Here is a 27,056-nt window from a genome sequence, read left to right as displayed (position 1 = left end):
CTCGTGTCATTGCTGTGGTTGTAGTGTGCATGACTTGACCGTACCTCCTGCTTGCTCTAAGCCCACGACAACGGCCATCGAGGAAGCCCGCGACAATGGCCATCGAGGACACCAATAACTAGCATAGTCAGGAAGCGGTGGCCGAGTGTGAACTCGGGTTCATGGTCGAGCGAGAGAACTTGCGGAGCGATCTTCAAAGTGCGCCAGTCTTGCCACAGACTAAGCCATGTGTAGTCTTAGGCTAGCTAAGTAATACTCGACCAACTGACTCCTGTGTGCTCTGCAACATGTTTTCGACCAGCTTATCAGGAGGAACTGCGCGCGGTGCAAATGGTCTTGGAGTAGAAAACAAGGGAAAATGACCAGCGGTAGGCGAATTTCTATGATTTCCATAGCCAGGCGTTCACCCCCATTTGACTCGCTGCTCCGGGCCACTAGCATTCATGTCCACTCAACCCCTGGGGATGCCATGACCAGTCATATTGACTGGTTTCTAGCGGCCTCCGAGGAGGCAGGTGACCTCAAGCAGAGGCTTTGCGAGACTGTCAGTGACCACCTTCCTATGTCAGAGTCTCTGGCGCCTGCCTTGCCCTTTCTTGCGTCAGCGATCACTTCCCCGACCTCAACCTTGCTCTGGTATTCTCTGCTAGCTTTGACGGTGTTCGGTGGACCATGACGGAGCTTGATGACCATGCAAACTCATTTCTATATGCAGCTCACTCCGTTCTTTGGACTGTCCTATTTGACCCACTGAGGGGCATCTTTGGTTCATAGGGACATTAAATAAAATCGTAGAACCAACCTTCGGGCTTTACCCGAGCAGTCACCTTGTAACATAAAGACAGGCTTTTATATAACCTTTCCCTGTGTTTATATGGTGAGTGGCTCGTTATTTCTTAGAGGGGATCAAGGCTTTCCATACCGCTCACTAGCTAGGTTTGTGGTGTCCAGAACAACCCATAGCAAGACAAGCCCTTAGGTGGCGCCCAACACTCGACCTGAGTTAGGACTTGTGGCCTCGTGGTCTTTATCCCTCACCAGCCCATATTCTTGATATTGTGCGAGCGGCTATTTTCATTCATTCCCTTGATTTGTTACTCACCACATGAGCGGCAAGGTAAAAATGGCTCGTAGCAAGAAAAGGAATCCTAGACTGTTCTAAACCCCGACTGTATGGTCGTCAGCAAAGCTGCCAACCAGGTGCTCTAACTTCTAAATTAGAAAACTTACAAGCTGACGGGGAGACATTTCTTGTCTAGGAGATCCTGCAAAATAGAGCTTTTGGTATTTGAATCGGAAAAACATACAAGTCGAGGGCAGTTTGGTCTTGTCCGGGAGATCCTGCAAAATAGATAAACATGCTCGTGCTCGAGCAGCCTTACACATAGAACTTGCACGACTAGTCTATGTTCTTGCATAGTTCACGACCGTCCTCATTGGCTAGTTTGACTGCACCAGGTCGGGTAACCTCGACCACTATGTAGGACCCTTCCCAATTGGGGGAGATTTTGTTTCGACCTGCCTTCTTCTGGATTTTCCTTAAGACGAGATCGCCTATGACCAAGGTCCGCTCTAGCACCTTGCAGCCATGGTGACGCCTAAGGATCTTGGGCTGCTCGAATTAGAGCGAGATCGCGGAACCCTTTGATCAGGTTTATGTTATCCTCCCGTCGAGCCACCTGGATGTTGTCCAAGTAGTTGGTTACTCGAGGAGACTGGAGGGTAAACTCGGAGGGGAGCATTGCTTCAGTGTCAAAGACCAGGAAGAATGAAGTTTCGACCGTGGCCCTGGTGGGGATTATTTGCAGCGTCCAAAGTACTATGGGGAGTTTGTCCACCCAACGTCTCAAGTAGCTCTGAAGCCGATCAAAGACTCGGGTTTTGACCCCTTGCAGTTCCATCCCGTTTGCCCTTTTGACCTGCCTGTAATTCTAGGGATGTGCCACAGACGCATAGCATATTTTGGTCCCGGTCTCTTCACAGTAGTCTCTAAAAGCGCTACTAATAAACATAGTCTCGTTGTCCATGATTATGTGATTTGGACTGCTAAACCGCACTACCAGCCCTCATATGAACTTGATCACTATCGCGGCGGTAATCTTACTAATTGGCTCGGCTTCAATCCACTTAGTGAATATATCGACTGCCACAAATAGGAATTCAAACCCGTCAGGGGTCTTGGGGAAAGGTCCCACAATGTCGAGCCACTAGAAAGCGAAAGGCCAAGAGAGTGGTAAGGTTTACAATGCTTGGGTTGGTAGGTTGGTTGGTCGGCCAAGGTACTAACACGGTTCACATCGTTTCACCAACTTGCAAGCATCCTAGAGGGTCATGGGATAATATAATCCTTGCGTGAATGTTTTTTTGACCAGAGTACGGTATGAAGTGTGGCTACCACATATACCTCCGTGGATATCAAAGAGTAGCGCGCTCCCCTCTTCTTGACTGATGCACTTCAGTAAAAGGACGTTGCTCCCCCTGCGGTAAAGACATCCCTCTACTAGGGAGTATATGTGGGCTTGTCGTGTGACCTTTTCTGCTGACCCATCATTATCAGGGATCACTCGATTCTAAAGGTATGCCAAGATCTAATCCAACCAAGTCATACCTGAATCAAGCTGGGTGACCACATGATGGCCACCCAAGGACTGCACCAAAGGAGGCGTTGCACCTCGGGTATTTTGTTTCCAAGTGGAGCATTCCCTTCACCTTAGCCCGACACAGTGGTGGATGGTCATGTGAGTTTTTATTCAAAGACTTCATTCAGGGCAGATGCACAGGAAGAAACTAGATGGGCTAGCTCATCGTGAGGAAGTTATCCCTGCACAGGATATGCTTATTCTCTAAAGCATAAAGTGTCGCTCTAGCTTTCTCACTTCTCACTTTAATGAGGTATGCCATCATTATCAAGTTAGATCACTGAAACTCCTTTTGCACTTGGTTTACGACAAATAGTGAGTCAGTCCCCTTTCGCTAGCAGGCATTTTATACAAAGTGTGGAAGCTACTCTCATTCCTGATAAGAGGCCCTGATATTCTGCAACATTGCTACTGGCATGAAAATATAATTAAACTACATACCTGAGGGTGTCGTCGGTATGTGAGGTCAATACCACTCTAGCCCCCGCTCCCTTTAGCATAAATGACCCATCGAAGTGCATGGTCCACTGCTCGTCCACTTCTGGTTTTTGTTCATGTTCGGGCTCAAAGGATGACCACAAAATCAACCAATGCTTGAGACTTGATAGCCGTTCGGGGGATGAATTGAATATCTAACTCCCCGAGCTCTACTGTCCACTTTGCTATTGTTCATGTTGTATCCCTACTGTGAAAGATTTGCCAAATTAGGAGTGAGGAGATTACCTTAATTTTGTAGGTTTGTAAGTAGTGCTTGAACTTGTGAGAGACCATCAGCATGGCATACAATAGCTTCTATGCCTGTGGGTACCAAACCTTTACGTCGTGTAGGACTTCACTGACGTAGTACACTGGTTGTTGAAGATCTTCACGCTCGATGACCAGGACCATACTAGTGACCTGTGGGGTAACTGCAACATAGAGCAATAGCTCCTCGTCTAGTTGGGGAGCGATTAATACATGAGGGGAAGAGAGGTACCTGTTGAGATCTTAGAAGATCCACCAGAAGTGGTCGCTTTTCTTTAGGAGATTGAAGAGCGGCAACCCTTTCTCCCCCATCCTCGAGAAGAATCTGCTAAAAGCTACTATACACCTTGTTAGTTTTTGGATCTCCTTTAACCTGGTCAGGGATCCCATCTGGTCAATGGCTCTGATCTTGTCTGGGTTTGCTTCTATTCCTGGCCCAACACGAGGAAACCAAGCAACTTCCCTGACGGGACTCCGAATATGCATTTCTCTCGGTTCAGCTTCATGCGGTACTTTCGAATGTTGTCGAACGTTTCCTGGAGGTCTGCGACTAGGTCGCCCTTGGTCTTGCTCTTTACTACCATGTTATCAACATATGCCTTGATATTTCTACTGAGCTGTGATCGAAGGATGAGCTGAATACATCGCTAGTAAGAGGCATCGGTGCTTTTCAAGCTAAAAGGTATTTTTACATAGCAAAAGACCCTGAAGGGGTTACAAGAACGGTTTTCTCCTCATCTACCCTATTCATACTAATCTGACGGTACCCTGAACCGACATCTAAAAATCTTAGCAGATCACTACAAGCAGTTGAGTTAACAAGATGGTCGATCCGGGGTAGAGGGAAGAGAACCTTCAGGCACGTCTTATTGAGGTCGGTGAAGTTGACGCACATCCTGCACTTACCATTAGGCTTTCGGATCATGACAGGGTTAGCCTGCCATTTTGGGTACTGCACCTCTCGGATGAAGATTGCTTCTAGGAGCTTGTAAATCTCCTCATGAAGTGCTTCCTTTCTGTCAGGTGCGAACCAACGCGCCTTTTGCTTTAGAGGTCACGCATCAGGTCGCACAGATAACTTGTGTTTGATCATGTCCCTAGGGACTCTGGGCATATCTGACGAACTCCAAGAAAATACATCCGCGTTTGCCTGAAGGAAAGTGATGAGCATGAGTCCCTATTTAGGGTTCAAGACGACCCCTATTTGGACCATCCTGGATGGGTCGACGTCGTCTAGGCAAACTACCTTGAGTTGATCATAGGAATTTGAAATGACATGGACCTTCATCGGGCGACCACTAGGCTCGACGCTCTCTAGCTATGGCCCGGGAGTTAGCTCGACCATGTTGAGGCTCCTCTTATCACAGTGCAAGACTGTCTTTGGATTGCCCAAAACAGTGATGGCTCCTCCGGGACCAGGGATTTTGATCACCTAGTACGTATAGTGGGAAATGACCATGAACTAGGCCATCGCTGGTCACCCTAGGATCGCATTGTAAGCGATCCCAAAGTCCGCCACATCGAATATGACATTTTTGGTCCTGAAGTTACTTAGCCAGCCAAAGGTGATGGTGTCGTGTCCTAATTTCTTAATCGTGTCTTTAAGCATAATTATGCATCATAAGCATCATGTTAATTGTTAAGCATTTTGGATTTGCCTGTTATTTCAAATTATTGTTTGATATTTCTTTGTATTTTGAGAATAACCGACGTTAGAGTTTTTGCTTAGTTTAAGCCTCACCTAGGCCTTTGGGTGAATCATTTAAATTAGGTTCATCGTGTTTTGATATCGAGGCACATAAATTTCTAGTATTTTTGGAGTTCTAGAACACCTTGGGAGTTAATAAAGAGAGGAAGAAAATGGGAGAGAACTGATAGTTTAGCAGCAGTTTTTAGTTTGCCTCTCTTACAAGTGGAGCCCACCTTGAGCTGGCCCTCATCCCCTCCCACTCTCTCAGCTGCAGCCTCACCCCCTCCTTTCTCCCCCCATGCTTCCTCACTCTCTCTTGCTCTCTCCAATAGCCAAGAGCAAAAGAACACAACAGGAGCTCCCTTTCCCTATCTCAAACCCTCTTATTCTTCACCTAAAATCTCACTCAAGAACAAGGATTCGAGGTATGCATGTTATGCCACTGCATTCCCCTACTCTTTAGCTTCACATCCATCTAATTCTTGCTCACATGCATGAAGATTTTCCAATTCAAATTTGTCACCTCTCTTTCTCTGAAATTTCAGCAGCTGAGTCATCCTCGCCTCCAAGCTTTTCCTTCGATTTCTCGTTCACCAAAGGTCACAAACTCAGGCAAGTGACTTTGGGTAAGTACCCTAGGGTTTACTTGATAGCATTGCACGTTTTAGCCCGGTTTTGCTTGGATTTGTGAGTTGCAACACGAGGTTTAGCAAAGCAATACGTGTTCACGAGGCTATGGAGCTAATGGAGATGTTTGAATGAGTAGAACTAGTTATTCATGTTATTGGAGTGGATAAAATAAGTCTAGAACCCTTGGTTTACTGCTTATACATGTTTAAGTGGTTAGGAGTTTGACATGCAAGTTGAATCGGTCGAAAAACCATCGCAAAACTTGTATTCTGCAGGAACCCGGAGGTTTTAGGTCACACTCGGAGGGTCCGGGTGATCCTAGCCAAAAAATCCCGGAGGATCCCCATCTGGAGGATCACCCAGAGGGTCCGAAACTCGGAGGTTCCGGGTTCAACCTGCAACATCCAGATTCTACCGTTAATCTGTTTTTCTTTTTATGCTGATAGCTTGTATATTTTATAGTTAATTCATACGAACTCCAAAAATCATGAAACTATTTGTGTTAGCTTCGTATTAGTATGAAATACATGCTAAAAATGTTGGAAATCAATAATTACTTTCTGATATTTAATTGATTATTTAAATGTGTTTTAGATTAATTAAATCACAGTTAATTAATTCCATGTCCTAAAATTATGGCACCACTTAGAAAATTCATATTGTGATCAGTGCTATCTAGAAAAAAAAATACTTTTGTATGAAAGTTCTGTTTAAATTGTTGAAGCTCATTTTGTAACTCTTTCCACTGCATAACTACTCTAACAATGTTTGGTTTATGTTTTTGTTGTAAAGTTAATCTACTTAAAGACTTGTAACTTAATTTAATTACTCGCTCTTTATTATATCTTGTGATGATGTGCCTGTTGTAAAGGTGTGTGTTCCGATTTTGATCATTAAACATATGCTGGGACTATCGGGGTGATATTCTTGTTAATCATGTAGCCATGATTACACAAATGATCGACTTAATAATTAATTAGAATATTATTTGAACAGTCCTCACAAATGGGCAGCTCAATCTGCCCCAGCGGCTTGGCCAAAGAGTCGGGGGTGATTCTGAAGAAGGGAGGAGGTGGTTCCAACGCACTTCTCGGAATCTACAAGGCGTCTAGCACGTCGACAAAGAGGAGGTTGATGGAGCTCCCTCCATCAACCAGCACGCGCCCCATTCGAAGATTATGCACCGTGGGCTCGACCACGATGGGCTAACGATCGGGGCGCTTGACGTATGCAGGGTGGTCCACCTGGCTGAAGGTGAGAAGTACCTCTGACCACTTCAGGCGCGGACTCGGGCCCAGCATGATCGCACATACTTCGCGAACCACTGGCTTGTACTCCCTATTTGAGGAATATATTGTGGCACCCCCTAAAGATATGGTCGATCATGTGCTCGACCTGCTGGAAGCCGAAAGCCGACTGGTCAGGGTTGGCCCCATCCTCACCATCATCGTTGCGCATGGGCTTGCGCTCCCCAAGCTTCTGGTCGATGATGCCTCGTACAACCTTGAATTCAGTCAAGTCGTAGGTGTCGGTACGGTGGATCATCCAGTAGCCTCTGCCCTTCTTCTCGTCCTTCTTCTCGAAGCATTGACACGGTTGGTTGGTTTTCTCGACAGCCATGACATCAGGCAGTCCATCCTTGCGCTTGTTTTTCTTTTTCTCCTTCCAACCGACCCCTTGGAAAGAAGTGGGCTGGTAAGAGGTTGGTTGTGGCTTCACGCCGATTTGGCACTCTTGAGCCTCGGTGGCTTACACGCATTTGTCTGTGAGCTCGAAGAGCTCGGTGGTGCTCCAAACTTCCTTAGTAGCAGCTTTTAGACTATCTTCTAGTCTATGACCCCCCTTCAGAATGCTATGACCATGGATTCATCCATGATCTTTGGAACGGTATTTTGGCATTCGGTGAAACGTCGGATGTAGTCTCGCAAAGGCTCGCCATGTCGCTGTCTGACCTAATACAGGTCACCCTCGATCCCTGGTCGGGCGTATGTCCTTGGAAGTTGGCAATGAAATGGCCGCACAAGTATTCCCATGACCGAACCGATAAACGGGGGAGGTTCATTGGCAAGGATCATGCTGAACTGACCAGGGTGGTTAGTAAATAGTTTGACATGACCTTCACGTCGCCTCCTGTGGCCTGCAACATGGTGATGTAGATCTGCAGGAACTCCTCCGGGTTGGTTGAGCCGTTGTATTTTTCAGCTAGCACCGGTTGAAACTTGTCCAACAAGCGCACCTCTCACAGTCGGGTAGAGAAAGCATTGCACCCTGTCCACCGTTGGGCCGCTGCACACGCCAACTGTTTGGGGATGATCCCTGACAATGAATCCAGGGTATACCGAATGATGGGCTCGTTGATCTATGTTTCCAATGGATGTATATCAGACTGGACCCAAGAATATAAGGATTTATCTAGGTTTAGGTCTTTTGTAGGATAATAGCCCTACATCGTGTGTATTGTCTTATGAGTTAGGTGAACTTATTACAAAGTGTGTTCTCTTGTCCCTACAAGCAGCGTCTTCATCCCTTTATATACAAGGAGAAAAGATGTTCATACAAATATACCATGACAAAATAGATGACAGACCTACGCCTGATAAAGCCTAGCTATTCTTAGATCATCATGACGATAGGTAAGCACGCCCACCCCGCTCTGGTCATCCTACACACCCTGTACCATCACCAAACACCATCACGCTCAACCATCAAACCATCCCATGATATTAAATGCTATGTGATGGGTCACTGCAACACCACATCTCCCCACGACCATGCCTCACCTAAAGCGAGTGTCTGGGGAAGGAAAATACTCAAGTGGGCAGCATTAAATGAGACTTGACCGATTAGTTGAGTACCTGCTCTACGACCAGCAAGGACTGAGCGCAGGATTTTCCTTTGCAACCAGGGGGCTAGTAGAATGAGTCTCACCCTAGTCGCACGATTAGGTCGTGGTCTTGAAAATACCTACTGTCGACTGACATTTGGTGGTATGGGACCCACTTCATGGGGCACCCCCTTACCTATTACACCGATAGGTACCCTTAGGTTTACCAATTTGCACCACTAGTCGTGCCTCTTTCCAGATTCAGCTCGTTTGGTATAAACTTGGCCATGTTTGCAATCTTGTGTTTTCTGTGTGATATAATTGATCATGCATTATATTTAGGGAGGGACTAATGTTCAATCGAATGAAAATAATCAATGGACACTAGCTCTTGGATCAAGAATGAATGATGGCTCTTTGATCATGTATGGAGGCCGCTAACGACGTAAGTACATAGTGCCTGTGTGTGTGTGTGTGTGTGTGTGTGTGTGTGTGTGTGTGTGTGTGTGTGTGTGTGTGTGTGTGTGTGTGTGTGTGTGTGTGTGTGTGTGTGTGTGTGTGTGTGTGTGTGTGTGTGTGTGTGTGTGTGTGCGTGTGTGTGTGTGTGTGCGTGTGTGTGTGTGTGTGTGTGTGTGTGTGTGTGTGTGTGTGTGTGTGTGTGTGTGTGTGTGTGTGTAAGCATGCACTACTACAAAAAGGGTCATCAGTGCCGGCTCAAAAACGCTATTAGTGACGGTTTTTGAATCAACACTGATTACTCGGCACTAATAGTCTGTGACTTTCAGTGCTGATTTATGAACCAATACTAATAATGAATATCAATGTCGGTCCATGACAAGGAACCGGCACTGATATAGAGTCTATCAGTGCCAGTTTTTTGTCATAAGCTGGCATTGATGGCCCCTCCACTACCACAAAATTGAATTCATTCTGAAAATATAATAACCGAGCTTCCAACCACAAATCTCAATTGTCTAGTACCAGATACATATGAATATTACATTCATGCACATGTACAACACATATCTCGTTCCAGCACAACCATAACATTAACTTTGCTGAAGGCAACCATTACATGTACATGAATATCCCGTACAAGTCCTTTTGTTCATATAAGGAAACAGTGAAATAAGTCACAAGTACCAAAAGGTTAGCCATCGACTCAATTTCAACCTTAAGTCACTACAAGTTACAAAAGTGTTGCATCAACTATGTTTCAACCAAAAGAAATCAACCAGTTTAGCCATATTGTGTTGCCTCCATTCCAACGATGCCATCAATTGGTGTTGACATATGTGCTCTTGTATTTTCGTCCACCTTCTATCTGCAGGCAAAAGAATCAAGTAATTTCATCAACTAAGCTGCTAGCCTCGAATCTAGTTGCCACTTTAAACAAGGAGATAAATCTCCTTGTTCGACTAGCCCAACATGCTCAACCAAGAGACCATTGTAGACACAAACGTACAATAATTTTTGTTGATGCCATGCCAAACACTAGCTACGAAATGTGAATGCACACAGTCACACTGACACACACAGATTGCTCAGTATGCTAGTCTAGTGCCATAATCGAAAACATACAGAAGCAAGAAGCAATGCTAACGCACACTAACACAATCTCAGTCCTCAAATTTCCAAGCTAGAAAACAAAACAAAAATGCGCTCACCATGGTGTTGGCCCCTTCATCCCAGAGGAACCCCCTTCGGAGTTGCTCCGTATCTTCCCTCCTGCCCTGTCGGCCGCCTCAAACACCATCACGTTCACATCGCTCTTCCTCAGCCTATACGTTGCTGCCAGCCCGCTGCACAGAGCCACCACAGAGCACAGACACCCCACCACCATTTCATCAAACAACTCACAGGCACGCATGCACAAAATCAAAATTCACACCAGCACACCACCCCAGAGGCAGATACACACACACGCAGAGAGAGAGAGAGAGAGAGAGAGAGAGAGAGAGGGAGAGAGAAGGAGAGAGAGAGAGAGAGAGCGCTCACTCACGTGACTCCAGCACCGAATATGGAGAGTGACCTGGCGGGTGCGGCGCGGGGATCGCCGAAGGCCGCCATCACGAGGATGGGGCTAAGGCAGGGCCCATGTGCGTGTGCAGGGGCGAAGCGATAAGGATGGTGTAGCGAAAATGGCCACATTAGGCCATGATTGTGATTTTAATGATTAATGATAACATAGTTAATAGGACTAACATGTTTGTCAAGAATATATGTTAGTAGGTCTCATGGATACAATACATGAAGAAGCCACCGCATCTGGGACAAACTTGGACTGAATTGGAGAAGTCTCAAGAAGATTTGCCTCACCAGATGGTCCGGTGCTCTGAGTGTTTAACTCACCGGAGTATATTTATCAAATGGGAAAGAGGCCTAAAGACCTCACCAGAAGGTCTGGTGTTTGAGCAGAGTACTTACCAGAGCAATTCTTCCAGAGAAAGTGTTGTGCTGAAGAATATGCTTCACTGTATAGTCTGGTGATCAGCGGGAGTTGCACCGAAGCATTTCTAGAGAAAAGAAGAGAAGGCTCCACCCATCGGATAGTCCGGTGTTGAGAAGGATTAATGCACCAGAGCATTATTACCAGAGAAGGATGCACCCGCTGAAGATCGAAGGTTCAACCACCAGACAATGAACATTGCAAAGAAGCAGAACGAAGTTCAACGCAATGGATAGTCCGATGATAAAGGCAGTGTAACACCGAAGCATTATTTCCAGATAGGGTTGCATTGGCTCTGTTGGCTGAAGTCAACTCACCGAATAGTCCGATGATGGAGTGATGTGCACCAGATGAATACATCGAAGCAATTTACACAGAGAAGAAGGAAATGCTCGGATGGCTAAGGATAATTCACCGGATAGTCCGGTGATGGAGATGAAGTATACACCGGAGTGTCCTATGTTCACAGAGGCTTGAGTGGTGTTCCAACAAATTTTGTGAGAGTGTACCCACCAGATGATCCGATGTTAGTACTACTGTTCTCACCGCATCATCCGGTGTTAATAACTTTTTAGAGCCATTCGGTTAACAGTTAATACGCGAGTTTGAGGCTATAAATACCCACCCACTCGGCCATTTGAATGTGCTAGAATCCAGAGAAGTTCATGCACACCTGAGAAGACATCCAAGCCACCAATGTGCTCAAAGTGATCATTCAAGGTGATTAAACACACCTTTAGAGAGTGATTAGTTCTTATAGGCCTGGAGAGAGTGTTGCTAGGTGATTGCTTCATAGAGAGTGGATCAAGGAGTGATCCAATCTTGTACCAAGTGGTACACTGGCACCTTGGAGTCTTGGTGACTCGCTGACAAGCTTTTTGACCCTCCAACTTGGTGTGGAGCAGCGGCAAGATGATTATGCGGGGATGCGGAGATCCTTGCCTTGGTGGCTCAAGCTCCGAAGTGATCACAGCGGCAAGGAACCGAAAGAGAGGCTAGTGGTGAGACCTTACCTTGGTGGCTCATCCGGATGGAGATCTTGTCTTTGTGATTTGGTAGCTCAAGAGCTGTGACCGGGTGCCGACCGGGAGTATATCCTTTATGGAGCTCCAACATGGACTAGAGGTGGCATTCATGCCATTGATACCACGGGGAAAAAATCTCTTATGTCGAGTTTGCTCTCTCTACATTATTTACGTTTCCACATTTACATTCTTGCAATTTACCTTCTTCGATAGGTTGCAAGTGTTTTAATCGGTAGAGTAGACACACTAGATAAATCTAGATCATATTTAGAAGAATTTGATATAGGTTTATTTTGTGTAGTTTTGAGCCGAAATAGTTCTAAGAGTCTTAATTCACCCCCCCCCCCCCCTCTTAGGATACCACCGATCCCTTCAAATGGGACGACGCGGAGCTTAGCGATGAAGATGACAGCGAAGACATCGGGGAAGGAGCCACAACCTTCTTGTCTTCGCTATCACAGGAGCTGCCAATTTGGTAGAGGGATTACTGGATCGGAGAGGGATATTGTCGGAGGAGCTACTGGTTGAGATAGAGCACAGTGGTTGTGTGTGTGAGAGAGAGGGGGGGGGGAGAGGCGGGATCTTAGGTAGCTAGATTTGGGCTTGAGATTTTTAAGATCGAGGACGGGATGTGGACGTGGACATGAGACGCCTAAAATAGATCCAATTTAATATTTGGATCCGGCTTCCAAATTAACTACCGGTCGTAACACAAACCAACACTGATAAAAAACATCAGTGTCGGATGATTACTAACACTGATAAACCGTACTCAATCATTAATTAAACACGAGATATTACGAACCGATACTGATATTTTATCAGTATCGATTCTGATCTATACGAATAACTAATTCTGTTGTAACTATGGATCAGCTAGAAAGACTAGTACGTAACTACGTACTACCGGCCGACCGGCGCTCCTGCTGGCCTGCTGACCGGGTCTTGCTTTCGGATGTCAATGAGCTTCTTTTTCTGATTGACCTCTCGGCCTAACTGTATATCAGACGGCTGCTACGCTAGTCACGAGAAAGGAGGATACCCTATATATGTAAGCTTGTATGCAAACAGACATGGAACATGGACATACTGGCATAGCAGAGAACATGCGGGGGCACGGAATATCATGTCTATTCCCTGATAATTCGCGCACAGAGCATGCGTCCACGCACGATGCGGCTCTCATCACCGGCCAGCCGGTTGGCGACATATTCCGTGCCTGGGATCTCTGAGGTCAAGTAGAAGCGACACCACGCTAGATAGATTGAATCGGCAAGAACTTGCACCTTGGATGCTTGTGTGCATATGTATATACACGCGGCAGATCATGTAGATGCATGGCATGGTTGATGCATATATATATAATATACTCCAGCATGATTGACGTTTCTTACTACTTTCAAGCGCACACACTCCAGTGCATTGCATGTACTGATGGAACCTCTGCAGTCAAAACATTAGAGACAGCGGCCAGACAGGTAAGAGACCATCTCTCCATGTCTCTTCAAATCAAAGCTCCAAAAAGGCTAAGCTGGTACGTAGTAGCTCGTAATACCACTCCACCAATGAAATATCATAAACGCGTAAAGGATGAGATGATGATATCATAACGATGATTGAGCTATCGCTGATGATGCAGGCCGGCCGGCCGAGAAGATCGAAGCCGACGAAAGACGATGACAACTCGATCAAAAGATGGATATGCCCACCCCAAGTGTCCTCACCCTCTATCAGATTTCTCTCACCAAAAAGATGAAGCTGCATGTCTTCCTCCACCCTAGCTATGAACTACATGCTATGCTCACACGATAATACGCATATTTCCGTAAGAACTGAAAAGGCCTGAGGAGTCTGTGTTATAGAGTACGTGGCATGCATCTGATTGTTGTTGATCATAATATTACACAAAATTGTTTATTTGGATGCTTGCGAGCATTAGAATACGTACGTACGTACATGCATTCTACACTTGAAGAAATAATATATCAGATGGAGTACGGCACGCTATATGTTGACAGATCGATCAGGTCATAGATTCTTTTCAAAAAAAGAAAGAAAATTGGCATCAGAATTCAGAAGTGAAGTACTTCATCAGTTCATTGCATGCAAGACAGGTAGCATGCAATGGGTAGTGGACGAAGAACACTAACATTACGCTGGAGGATCGACATATAGTGGAGATCCAAAAGGCAGCGACGCCCCTTTTGCTTGCGCTTAAAAAGGTCCATCAATCGATCGGGCCGGACCCAGCAGACAGCAGGATCGATGGAGATGTTCGTCTCGCTTGGACTTAACCGCTTGGGGTCACCTGGTTGCCCAGTTCCCACCTCTCCCTTCGGCGCGAAAGGAAAGAGAAGCTGATCATCTCCTGCAGCTGCAAAAAATTCTGCCTCTGCATGCATGCGCGGGCCCAGGCACCTCCTGCCTATCCACGTGCCAACGTGGATTCCCTTCCCTTCCATTATTCCCGGGCAGGCAATACTGTAGTCACTCGCAGGAATGACTGGACTTGTGTAGTTGTGTTGACACAGGCCAGGTCAAAGGCTAAAGACATGTATGCCTAGTAGCCTCCTAGGCGTCTTGCTTTAGGTCTATGAGAGGGGCAGCTTTTAGGTTTGTTGGTCGGTGGATGGGGCTGTGGTCGGCTCCTTTATTATTCTGTCTTGTACATACTGTAAATATTCTCCTCCTTCTCAGTAATTAAGATAGACTCCATAATCAGGTCGGCGGATGGGCCGGCTCCCCGGCTCCTTTATTTTTCTTTCTTGTATATACTGTCAATATTCTCCTCCTTAGTAATTAAGGCAGAACTCTTGACATTCCAAAAAAAATGAGTTTCATGCACCGAACAATACACATCAAAGCCTCCAAGGAGGCTACTAAAAAAGAGCGCAATAGAACTCTATGGGGCTGTGTGTAAAACCATGTTACTCGTGCAAGTCTAGGCCTTGTGATTAGGACACAGAATTTTCGCAGGGCTCACAGGATCATGCATGAAAATGTGGAGTTCCCTTAGGAGCAAAGCTAGACCTGACCTAAGACCCAGGCTATGTGCAAGGCCAAACACGGGTCGCGACCGATGACCTATAGGAGCGAAGCTAGATCTGGTCTAAGACTCGGGTTGTGTCCGGACCGAACATGGGTCGCGACCGATGACCTACATGAGCTACAGAAGAAAAAAAAAACAGAATACATGTCGCGATTTGGGTCATGGCCCCCAGTGCCCCAGTGTGAGCTCCGCCCTTGGGTACCCTAGTGCGGGATGGAAATTGATCGGTCGGTGATATTTGGCGACAACGCAGGGGAATCGTGGAAGCATAGCAGAACCATATGTGACGGGAGATTGAATTAGAATCTACAAGATGCGTGATCGGTGCTGTACATCTCGTTCACCATCCGTGCACAGTCGGCTGTGATTCCATTTGTCTCCGGACAAGAGGAAGGAGCCGCACGTGCGGGATGGCTCCATGGTCGCTCGTCCTACTATACGTGCACGCACGGTACAGATGGGTCGTCGTCCTGGAAAACTCTGTGCACTGCATGCTGTGCTTGTACAGGACACGCATCAACTCTCTGTGGGCTTCGAGTGGGCCGGGTTTGACTGAGGTTGATCGAGCCCATAGATGTATATGCACGGCCCATATGACCCTGGCCCGTTGAAATGATTGCAAGGCCCAGCTCAGTTATCATTCTTGCTCCTCTCCAAAACGGGAAAGGAAAAAAAGAAAGGTGATCATTAAAGATGGTCAAATGGGCCGTGCTTACTGGGCCGGCCCGAGGCACGGAAATGTAGGCACGGCCCAGGCACGGCCCGGCCCGAGCCGAGATGGGCCGGGCCGGCACGGCACGAGGCCACGGACCGTGCCTGGGCCGAGCGCGCGGCACGGCGGGCCGGCACGGCACGGCCCGGCCGAGTCGGGCCGGCACGGGCACGGCCCGGCCCACGGGCGGCACGGGCACGGCACGGCCCGGCACGGCCCGGCTCAGGCACGGCTGGCCCAGGAGGCACAGCACGCGGCAGCCCATCACGGCACGGCCGGCCCATCACGGCACGGCCGGCCCGGCACGGCACGGCCCACCGTGCCGGCTCGGCACGCGGCGGCCCACGGCCGGGCCGGCACGGCACGGCACGGCCCACCGCGGGGGGGCACGGCCCGGCCGGCACGTGGGGCACGATGGGCCGGCGGGGGCACGCGGGTTAACGGGTTAAACGGGCCGGGAAACGGCCCGTTTAACCCGTTAACCCGATATTTTTGAATTTTATAGCCGTTTTGTGACCGTTTGAGCTCCAAAAAATTCGAAAAAAATTGCAAAAATCACCATTTTTCACCTATAAATAGAGGAGCACCTTGCCCTTCCATTCCACACCAGCAACACCATTTTCTCTCTTGTTTCCTCCTCTCATTCTTGTCTCAAAGTTCGTGAGAATTAGCGATAATTTGGCAAAATTAGTTTGAATTGTTGCAAAAAAATCCGAGCAATTCCAAAATCGTCATCCTGCTGATTTGCTATCTTGAAGTTGAAGAAATCTTGGTGATTTTTTTGCATCGTTGTTGAGTCTTATTTTATTATTTGATTATTTCTAACTTTGAATATTTGCAATTTTTGTAGTGTCATTCGACATTGATCATGGATGCCGGTGATCATGATACATCCATAGATCATGATTTTTTTTCTCCAAGGACTCACAGGGGACTACGGCCCCTTTGATACTAGTGCTGCAGGTGATGATGGACCCGACGGTGAACCTCCGGTTGGTTCACATCCAGATCCAGGTGATGCAGCAGGAGTGCCATCGTCAGGCTCTACAAGTGCGCACACATTAGCAAGCAGCGGGTCTAAAAGATCAAGAGCCGGTACTTCCGAAGTTTGGCAAGACTTTGAAAGGATCTACAAAGAGGAAGATGGGGTAAGTGTCAGGTATGCTAAGTGTTATATTTGTAAAAATGAATTATCTGCAAAGCCCTCGGGTGGAACGGGGCACTTGAAGAGGCACGCCATAAGTTGCAAGAGAAAGAGTGGAGCAGCCATGAAGCAGACGGTGTTGCAGTACAACCCCGACGGCTCTGTTCATCATTGGGAGTACGACTCTGCCAATGCTCGAAAAGAGCTATGTCGCTTCATTGCAAGAGCGGATCTACCACTCAATATCGGTGAGTCTGCTGCATTTGAAGATTACATTAAGCAAGCTCATAATCCTAGGTTCACGCATGTTTCTAGACAGACAACTAGTAGGGATATGGTAAAATACTACAATACGTGTCGTAGCAAACTTAAAGAAATGTTGCAAACATGTACATTTTCAGTTGCTTTGACCTCGGACATATGGGCAGGTAGGGCTAGAGAGGATTATCTTAGTGTGGTTGCTCATTTTGTTAATAATGATTGGGAATTAGAAAAGAGAATAATAGGTTTTCGCTTGATTGACAACGCGCATACCGGTGAAAATATTGCTGAAAAAATATCTCAAGTAGTTGCAGACTTTGGCCTCACGAATAAAATATTTTCTATCACTTTAGATAATACCGGTGCAAATTCTAGAGCAATGAATATTCTTACTCCGTTGTTTAGTACTTATGCTGAATCTTTCTTGTTACATCAACGTTGTGCTTGTCATATTATCAATCTTATAGTAAAATCCGGTTTGAAGAGGTTATCGCGATACTTAGAAGATTTTCGTACTGCAATATCTTTTGTGAACTCTTCTAACCAACGAATTGCAGCATATAAACAGTATTGTGTTGCAATGGGTGTGCGTCCACGTAAGTTTGCTCTGGACATGCCGGTGAGATGGAACTCTACTTTCTTGATGCTTAAAAATATTATACCATATAAGAGCACATTTGGTGTGTTTATTCATACACATTACCATCAGCATGGGGGTCAAACTTTACTCACGGAAGCGCATTGGTATGTTGCTGAAAGGATACTGGAGTTTCTTGAATTTTTTTATGATTCAACTGTGAGTTTATCAGGAGTTTATTATCCAACATCTTGTTTAGTAGTGCATAATATTGTTGAAATTGCTACTCATTTAAACAACTATGAAAATGACAATCTTTTAAGAGACTGTGTAGTTCCTATGAAATCTAAATTCTTAAAGTATTGGAAAGAAATTCCTTTGTTATACGCTTTTGCCTTTATTTTAGATCCTAGAGCTAAAATTGCAGCTTTCTGTAGAGTTCTCGCAATTCTAGGTGATGCTCTTGGCCATGATTATTCTAATTATTATACTAATGTTCGTTCTAAGTTATTCGAAGTTTATAGTAAATATGAAACAAAGTATGGCGGAGTTCGCCTGCAACGACCTCCACTAGCACCCACAACAAGTAAGAAGACGACAACGTGGGGGAAAATATTTGGTGCAGGTTCTTCATCAAGAAGTTCAGACTCTTCGTCACGATCGTCTACGGGCACCGGAATTCCAACATCCGGAGGGGAGCTAACTACCTTCATCGACAGTGACGTTATCAGCCACGAACAAGAAAACTTCAACATACTGCAATGGTGGCATGAGCACAAGACGAATTATCCAGTCCTTTCACTGTTAGCGCGAGATTTGTTAACGGTTCCTGTATCTACAGTTTCTTCTGAGGCTGCCTTCAGTCTTACAGGAAGGATAATCGAAGAGAGAAGAACAAATCTGTCAAGTGAGATGGTTGAAATACTCACCATAGTAAAGGATTGGGAACAAGCTGAAGCACGAATGCAACACACTGCAGAAAATACTGAGCTTGAAGAATCATTCCAAAATTTGTATCTAGATGCTGATGAGAACGTGTAATTTTAAATTTTCTGAGCTATGTTGTACTCTTTTTTCCTTTGCTAGAAAGGTTTTTAATGAGGCAACCTATCAATAAAGCTCATTTTTAGAATTAATCATGTGCCCCTATTATTTCTAAGTTTTTTTATTCATGTTTTTTGTTTATTTTTTTAAAATACCCCCCGCGGCCCCACCCCCACCTACCTCTCCTCTCATCCCTATAAATACCATCTACTCCATCTCAAACTCCACCCTGCCCACCCATCTCTCTTTTCCTATTTGCTAGCCAAGTATTCAGTATTCACTTCACATCAAGAAACTAATTCCATATTTCAATTCATGGATCAAGGCGCCGAGAACTCAGGTGCATGGTCCCAAGTGTGGCAACATTTTGAAAAGGTCTTCAAAGAAATTAACGGGGAACAGGTAAGATTTGCTAAGTGTAATATATGCAGTATAGAAATAGGTGCCAGATCTTCACATGGAACGGGACACTTGAGGAAGCATATGAAAAATTGCAAGCAAAATTCTGGGGTTTCTAATGAAACCATGTAATTTTCGGAGCATAATCATTGGTTGTACTCTTTTTTCCTTCTAGTAGAAAGGTTTTTAACGAGGCAACCAATCAATAAAGATGTTATGTATTTATTTTCCATATTTTTTATTGTTTTTTGGATTTTTTTAGCTATTATTTTTGATTTTTTTCTATTTTTTTGAGTGCTGACGGGCCCAACGTGCCTCCACCGTGCCGGCCGGGCCCGTCGTGCCTTCCCGTGCCGGCCGGTCCCGTCGTGCCTTCCCGTGCCGGCCGGGCCCGTCGTGCCTTCCCGTGCCGACCTGGCCCGTCGTGCCTCCACCGTGCCGATCGGGCCCGTTGTGCCAAACGGGCCTATCGTGCCTCCACCGTGCCGAACGGGCCCATCGTGCCGACCGTGCCGTGGGCCGGCCCGACACGGCACGGTGACAGTTGGGCCGTGCCGTGGGCCGACGGCTCGGCACGCGGGCCGGCATGGCACGGCCCGTAACAGTAAATGGGCCAATCGGGCCGTGCCGATTTCGGGCCGTGCCGAGATGGGCCCGTGCCGGGCCGGCCCGATTGGCCCATTTGGCCATCTTTAGTGATCATTCTTGCTCTCCATCCTTCCCTTCACAAGCCGCATGTCCTCGGCCTTGAGGTGCTTGTCCAGGCATGCAAAGGCTTTGTTGATCAAGAAAGAGATGACATGAGTTGCCAAACGTTAGAGCTGCAGCTTCCATGTTGGGGAATTTTGGTCTAAGCTGTCTGCAAGTAAGAACATGAGTTTATTAAACAAAAAAAAAAAACTGGAAGGATAGGCTGATAGCTATACACCAAAGTCTTTGTGAGCCTGTCTTTTCCAACTATCCTACGTAATGGTCTGTTTATAGTCCACAAATGATAGACTCCGCCAGGACCAGTAACTCATTGTCCACGAGGTAGGGAACAAACAAACAAGCAGCTGATTGGGCAGCGCTGGGGCGGACCCACCCTTCAATTTTTTTAGTATAAAAGAGGAAGAAGAAGAGAGTGAGCCTTTACTTGGTAGCTCTGGATCCACCCACTACTGCTAGCAGTACCTCACTGACTAACTCTTGACAAATTGCAGAAAGGTTGTTGGTAAATCAAGTTAAGGTCTCTAGAAGTATCTGGGGCTCTGGCTGCTAAGGACTAAGCTGACATGCTGTTGCAGTAACCTAGATGATGAGCTACAGCCCCAGCAGCATCGGTTGCTGAGACACTGAAACTACATAGATTGAAACATCTTTGAAGGCATTTCCACGAACCGACTGTGAGCACGCGTGCGCTACATGCCATGGCATGGCGTATTGCTGGTATCGCTCGCCTCCGGCATGGCTCCGGTAAGAGCATAGCTACGACCACAAGCATACCTAAATCTGCATGGAGTTGAGCGCAGTCACCTTGATTGACGGCCTCGCGGTCGCCGCCGGTCATGCCGAACCGTCGCACGCCACTGGCAGGCAAGCCGCGGCCGATGTCGCATAACCAAACTCTCCGCGGCGTGCCCAGGAGGCATGAGCCCGCAACCCCCATCTCCCTCCGCCACGCGCGCAGGCGCCGTCCTGCTCCGGCCACCTGCGACGATCGCCGGCTGCTTACCACCATGTGTGCTCGCTTGCGTTGCATGTTTCCTCCAGCACCTACCCTTTCTCTTTTCCGATTCCAATAAGCACGTATAATCTTCATATTGCGGACGGACCATGTTTTTTTCCTTGTAGGAAAACCTGACAACATTATGCATCCACTGAATTAGACTACGCAAACAAGATTCAGCCATGTTTGGAATGAAGGAATTTCGCAAGAAATAACTCAAATCCAGCAGGAATCAGGAAAAAAAATCGTGTTTCAAACGGAGCATCAGTGGCTTCGCAATCCACCGATTCAGCCCTACGGCTCTAGAATGAAGCTTTCGTCAAGTTCAGTATCAACTTTAAACGGACGAATCAAGGTTGAAAAATGCATATCTCCTCAAAGTGTAACTTTGTTTCGCCTGGTTTCAGCTAAAGTACAAGCTCATAAGATTACATATTCGGCTAAGATTAGAACAAAAAGCTCAGTATCAGCTATGTCACTGCTACTAAACTTCTTGCAGGTCTCTGCTCCCAGTAATGACCATTGCATAGCACAGCGACCATCAAGCTGCTGCCCATGATCTATCTGACTATCTGTACTGCTCAGGAAGCCGATAACCTGTCATGACTATCTTATCTGCAAACATCTTGCCAGTCTTTGGCATAATATGCCAATGCATTGTTAGGTTGAAATCCTTGCCTTTTAGATTGCTTCCCTGAAATGAGATAAAAGGGGACATAAATCAAACATGCAATGCAATTTCTGAAGAATGATGTGTCGCAGAACAAAATAACTGAATAGACAGTTGCGATATACAAGTACGCACTCAACAAAGTATAACATAGTTATCGGATAACAAAAATAGAAGAATTTGGTATCGACTTAAAGATTGGATGTAGATTACACCAGCAATGGTCAATCTGTACTGACATAGCTATCCAGAAATTAAGAAGTGAAGACCAAAAGATGGTCAGTTGGACATGGGTGTGAGTTCAGGACCAACCACCCTACTCTATCTCAAGCACTGTATATGAAAACTAGAGTCTACAAGGATTCAGAATTTAGTGAGTTGACAGCCATGTAAACAGGTAAAATGTAAAATAATTCACATGGCTCAGGAGCCAGGACCGATTATAGATGAGTATACCCTATCTCAAATACCATACGCAGAAAAGGGGAAAAAAATCATTCATTCAGATATCAGAATAATCATACCAAAATGCATGTGACAAAATATCATAAATACCCTAAATTAGCATCGGATCTAAGTAATGTGCTTGCCTGATCAATATATCTGTACTTGTTTGTGGTATGGATCAAAAACTTGGCATGCTCCTTTGATGGTATAATTCCATCCCAAAGGGAAACCTGCGACAAGCAAAATACATCCACTTATATTGAAATTATAAGAAGAAAACCTGAATTATAACAGAGTGGAGCAGGCAAGGAAAATGATATCGTATGATAGGAATTGACACCATAATGGTTTAACAAGCCTCCATGAAGTCATAAGATGTATCACAGAAACTACACCCACCCAAAATATGGAAAAACCAACACCTGGTCTATATGATCGAGCTAACATCCAGCAGACTGTCTGTCCAAAAGATAAACACTATTCTGGGCCAGTCAACACCAAGCTAGAAATGTTTATTGAGTATTGATGTCGATTTTGACCATGTTTAGATCAGCAGGCTTCTAATGCAAATGTATCAATTAACTTGGCCAACTTGGGTTTCTTTCTACAAATATATGCTTTAATTATAGTTCATCTAGCGTATACGACCAATAAACAATGCAAGCAAAAGTCAAACGGAAGTATAGGTTAAATTTTGTGGCTTAGAAAAGATACCCTACAATAAAGTGATTCAGTTACCAAAACCGATAAACAAGTAAAGGAGGTTATGCCACAGATCCCCATGAGCGATGAAGACCAAACTAAAAAGAAAGTAATATACATATATGCGACTCCATTACTGCAAGCAACAAATATGTAACAGTTGCCTGAAGCTGCACTACTGTGTACTGTCACCAGCAGAAACCTAATGCCCAGCTGTTGAAGGCTTCTGGTAATCACAAAAGCACCCATACTGGCCCAAAGGATCATGAGAGGAACTAGGGAAAACAATATAGCAGTGCTGGAAGCGGAAGCAAAAGTCTCTTAGTTCTGTTGGAGGGCCTAGAGGCACTATGATTCAGTATGCAACCTTAAAATTGAAAATTAAAGGTGTAATGCATCAAATTTTATACTCTCCCTCAGTCTCCGATACAGAAAGTGATGATTTGGATACTAGAGTATCAACACAAGAATAATAGTTGATGAACTTACTTGATTCAGTGCGTTCTGTGGAGTTTCATACTCAGCTGCCACAAAAACAAACACCTACAATCATCCAAGGTAAGTAAAATTCAGTGTCTGGAAGCAGGGCAACCTTCATAAATTTTGCTTAGACCAGATTAGAAGATCGGGCGACTTAGAACTTCAGCAGCAAAGAAGCATCACAAAACTACACCCAAATCCATGGACAAGAAATCTGTCCTACTTTTCATAGGATCATTCGTGACATCCAAGAATCACTATAAATTACAGTGCCCAACATAAAGGCACAAATTCTCATTTCATTTCAGACACTAAAGAGCTAGCACTTCCTATGTGGTGTGAAGGGTTCACCTTTCTTTTCAGTTTTCCAGTACACCCTATGTTTCATATGGTTAAAAAAAAAAAGTAGTTCCTTCTATCACTATCTTGCTTAGCACCATGCTTTTCTAGTAGGATAAGATTTCGTAATAACGAAGTATCAGTGAATACCGAGGGGAAAGGGAATACAGTACCAGAAATACACATTACCTGTTTTGTGTTCCACGTGAACAAAGACGAAAGGTCGGCCGAAATGTTCAGCGTCATGCTAACCTGACAGAACAGCAGAAATGCCGATTGTAAAATTCATGGCATATCTCTCTCCGAAGGAATCTCATGCTGGTTTTGACCAATCTGAACGAGGCAAAGGGGCAAGGAGATCACCTCGTCGTTGCCGTTGGCCTCCTTCTGGAACCAGTTTATGTTCAAGATCTGCGCAGTTCAAACGACGCGGATCGTATCAGCACAACAGATGAACTCGGACGAGCCTATCAGCTAGAGTCTACAGGCAGATCGAGGTGCCCACGCTCGTGGGGACAAATTACGGCTAATAAGGCCGCTCGTAGTTGAGACAACCCTGGGGAGAGGAGAGGGGCGGCACCTTGACGGCGGCGGTGGGGTAGGGGGAGTTGAAGTTGTCGGAGAAGGAGGCGGCGAAGCACATCGCGGCCAGTATCGTCACCGCGAACGTCGCCACCGCGTTCGCCCGGTGCCCGAACGAATGCATCTTGCCGCGCCTTTGCGCCGCCGAGCTCTGCTGCTGCTGCTCCTCCTGCTGCCGCGGCGGCGCCGGCGACTTCAGTTCAGTTTCTTCTTTCTTTTATTTCTTTTCCGGATTTTGGCGAGATTATTTCCGTGGAAGAGAGCAGTAAAGTCATGCCGAGTCCCCGTGATGGGACGACATGACGTGGCAGGAGCTGATTGGCTGCAGCACGTCATGGGGACGGAAAAAGTCCGATATGGTGTGGGCCAGGCCAGGCCAGCCCATGATATCATGGGCCGGCTCATGGGCTAGACAGACATCAAGGGCCCAGCATTTTCGCGCTCGCATTTTTTTAATAAAGTAATATCTTTATTCCGACGTACACTCGACCATCCATTATTACAAAATTAAACATAGGTTATACTCGCCTGACATCGTAAAACATATACATACTATGTACATCGTGAAACATACCCACTACGTAACATCGTGAAACATATACACACTATATACACTATGTAACATCGTGAAACATGTACGCACGTGCTTTTTTCCTGACGGAATGTGAAACACATACATACATGCACGTAAATACAAACCAGCACTGCAGCGCAGCATGGAAGTTACCGGGCGAAGGTGGCACCGAAGGTGGCACAGTCGACCGGCTGGAACGAGATCACGTTCTTGGCAAGGTCGTAGATCACTGGCGTGCCCATCAGCACCCTCCTGCCCAGAACGGGGAAGCTCCCCTTGGACGACGGGAGCATCGCGAGGCAGAGCAAGCGACGCGACGACATCTCCACCAGGTACTCCGAGACCATCAGGTTCGCATCGCCGTCGAACCGCAGCGTCACCTCCGGCGGCGTGGCATTCGTGCTGTTGTCCGCCTCGAAGCACAGGTCGAGGCCGACCGCCCCACAGGCCGCGCTGCTGGCTTCCTTCAGCGGCTTGAGCTGGGCGACCAAGGCCTCCCTCACCAGCGCGTACGTCGCCGGCTCGAGGAAGGTGAAGGGCGACTTGCTGTCGATGAGCAGGTCGCTCGCCGCCGGAACGTCGATGCTTGTCGGGCCCACCGTTACGCTGACGAGCCTGACGAAGTACCCGGAGGGCAACGCGGGGTTTTCGACGATGGGAGTGGTCGCTGCGATGGTGTTGGGGACCAGCTGGGGAGGGGAGCCGAAGAAGAAGAAGGTGGCCCGCGGAGCGAAACAATACCCGAACGTGTCCACACCCAGCTGGTTCGGGACGGACAAGTTGCCGCGGCCGAGGCCCAAGGCGCCGGCCACGTTGTCGTAGTAGCCCTGGTTGAGCGTGCCGCATCCGAAGGTAATGTTCTTGAAGCTGCGGCCAAAGACGGTTAAGGTCTCGGTGGCCAAGTAGCCGGAGGTGAACGCGTCGCCGCCGTAGCTGAAGTTGTAGGGGCAACCGGTGCCGCCGGCGGATGGGCAGGTCAGGTTCACGAAGGACGTGGATTTCAGAGGGTTGTAGATGGCGCCCTCCTGGGGGAGGCAGTGCACGCAGGGCTGGCACTGCGCCCAGGGGAGCGCGCCGACGGTGTCAAATACGAAAGTGCTGTTCAGGGGCGGTGTGCCCATGCCCAGACGCAGGTGATGAGCAAAACCGTTTGGCGCCCGCGCCCGCGCCGGCTTTTGAGAACGGGGCCACGCTTCGTACAGCCAGAACGCTGCATCTACTGACTCGGCAAGGGCTCTACCATTGGCGGCTGCAGAGATAGGATGAACAATACAAGGTAGGATGGCAAGGAGGAGGAGGAGGCTCAGCCTAAGTGCCATCGCCCTACTTGACTCTGCAAGATCGATCGATGTGGAATATATATATTACACCAGACTAATGAAAGTGCAGCTATGGCAGATGATATCCGCCGGTACAATTTTTGCTACTATTTATAGAAATCTGGTCCGTATATCGCCTCACATGCGCTTGTTTATTTTTTTATTGTCAAAAAGAAAGCAGCGTATATATTAAACTCCTGCCAAAATCATGCGTGCATCATGTTGCATAAACCAAGTGCCCTGATCACTCATTCTATTCTTTTCGAGCTAGACATAAACCAAGTGCCGCTGTTAAACCACACGGAGATAGAAATCTGCTGGCGCCACACTTCAAATTTTCAGTGGGGTAAAGATACGGATCAACCCGTCTAGATTAGGATGAATTTCATGTACTCGACCACAATCGGCGTAGCTCATCATAGACTATTTTCACCGTCATTGATTGTAAAGTCTACTGCGCACGTCACTATTCTATGGGTATTTTCTAATAGAGACATTTCTATTGGCACATTAGAAGTGTCTCAAACGTAGAGACACTATTTGAGATATTATCAGCAAAAATGGACTGTAGAGACACTCTTCGAGGCATTTATTAAATTGTGAATACAAAAATAAAGTAGAGATATTTTTGTGACATTTTGAAATTAATTGTATCCAATAGACATTATTTGCTGCTTTTTATGTAGAGGCACTACTTTAGAAGTTTCAGGCATATTATAAACTACTCAAGAGTTAAGGCATTTAAGTGACATTTTGAAAAATGATTCTAGAATGGTCTAGAGACAATAAAAAAACCGTCCTTATTATATAAAATAGTTGCTTCTACAAGCTAGTTCTCGTGTAGCGATGATGCCTGAATAGAAAATGACTTTAGGATCAGTGGGAGCTTGGGCAGAATGTCAACAGGAGCCGGTGAAGCTACCTGGGCGGCAGGGGTGAACTCAAGAAAATTGACAGATTAAGCTTAAAATAAAATACAAAATGCAAAAAAACTGTTGAGTCAGAGGGGCCATGGCCTGCCTTGTTCACCACGAAGCTCCACCCCTGT

General features: G+C 46.5%; 3 protein-coding genes across 3 annotated transcripts; all 3 read right to left on the bottom strand.

Moving 5' to 3' along the window:
- Positions 1 to 19,914: 19,914 nt before the first annotated feature.
- LOC133901757 (uncharacterized) lies at positions 19,915 to 21,086 on the bottom strand. The gene is made up of 2 exons (XM_062343235.1): positions 20,703 to 21,086; positions 19,915 to 20,046 (listed from the first exon to the last, which is right to left on the bottom strand). The coding sequence occupies exons 1-2, from the start codon at positions 21,034 to 21,036 to the stop codon at positions 20,003 to 20,005; spliced, it is 378 nt and encodes a 125-aa protein (XP_062199219.1). The 5' UTR covers positions 21,037 to 21,086; the 3' UTR covers positions 19,915 to 20,002.
- Positions 21,087 to 21,209: 123 nt separating this feature from the next.
- Positions 21,210 to 24,370, bottom strand: LOC133901756 (signal peptidase complex subunit 3B-like). Its single transcript, XM_062343233.1, has 6 exons — positions 24,114 to 24,370; positions 23,897 to 23,944; positions 23,723 to 23,785; positions 23,204 to 23,257; positions 22,156 to 22,242; positions 21,210 to 21,589 (listed from the first exon to the last, which is right to left on the bottom strand). The coding sequence occupies exons 1-6, from the start codon at positions 24,237 to 24,239 to the stop codon at positions 21,464 to 21,466; spliced, it is 504 nt and encodes a 167-aa protein (XP_062199217.1). The 5' UTR covers positions 24,240 to 24,370; the 3' UTR covers positions 21,210 to 21,463.
- A 468-nt stretch (positions 24,371 to 24,838) lies between these two features.
- Positions 24,839 to 26,008, bottom strand: LOC133902287 (aspartic proteinase nepenthesin-2-like). The gene has a single exon (XM_062343893.1). The coding sequence runs from the start codon at positions 26,006 to 26,008 to the stop codon at positions 24,839 to 24,841; it is 1,170 nt and encodes a 389-aa protein (XP_062199877.1).
- Positions 26,009 to 27,056: the final 1,048 nt, after the last annotated feature.

This window comes from Phragmites australis, chromosome 20, assembly GCF_958298935.1.
Source record: "Phragmites australis chromosome 20, lpPhrAust1.1, whole genome shotgun sequence".
NCBI classification, from domain to species: domain Eukaryota; kingdom Viridiplantae; phylum Streptophyta; class Magnoliopsida; order Poales; family Poaceae; genus Phragmites; species Phragmites australis.
This window is presented reverse-complemented; position numbering and strand designations above follow the sequence as displayed.

Bases quoted from the DNA above. Each gene is read 5' to 3' on its own strand.
- LOC133901756 (XM_062343233.1), bottom strand. From the start codon at position 24,239: ATGCATTCGTTCGGGCACCGGGCGAACGCGGTGGCGACGTTCGCGGTG. The intron at 23,945-24,113 runs GTGCCGCCCCTC...TGAACTGCGCAG, and splicing joins ACCCCACCGCCGCCGTCAAG to ATCTTGAACATAAACTGGTT. The intron at 22,243-23,203 runs GTAAGTTCATCA...TGCTTGTCGCAG, and splicing joins CACAGAACGCACTGAATCAA to GTTTCCCTTTGGGATGGAAT.
- LOC133902287 (XM_062343893.1), bottom strand. From the start codon at position 26,008: ATGGCACTTAGGCTGAGCCTCCTCCTCCTCCTTGCCATCCTACCTTGT.
- LOC133901757 (XM_062343235.1), bottom strand. From the start codon at position 21,036: ATGTTGTCAGGTTTTCCTACAAGGAAAAAAACATGGTCCGTCCGCAAT. The intron at 20,047-20,702 runs GTGACTGCGCTC...TCTTACTTGCAG, and splicing joins CCGCGAGGCCGTCAATCAAG to ACAGCTTAGACCAAAATTCC.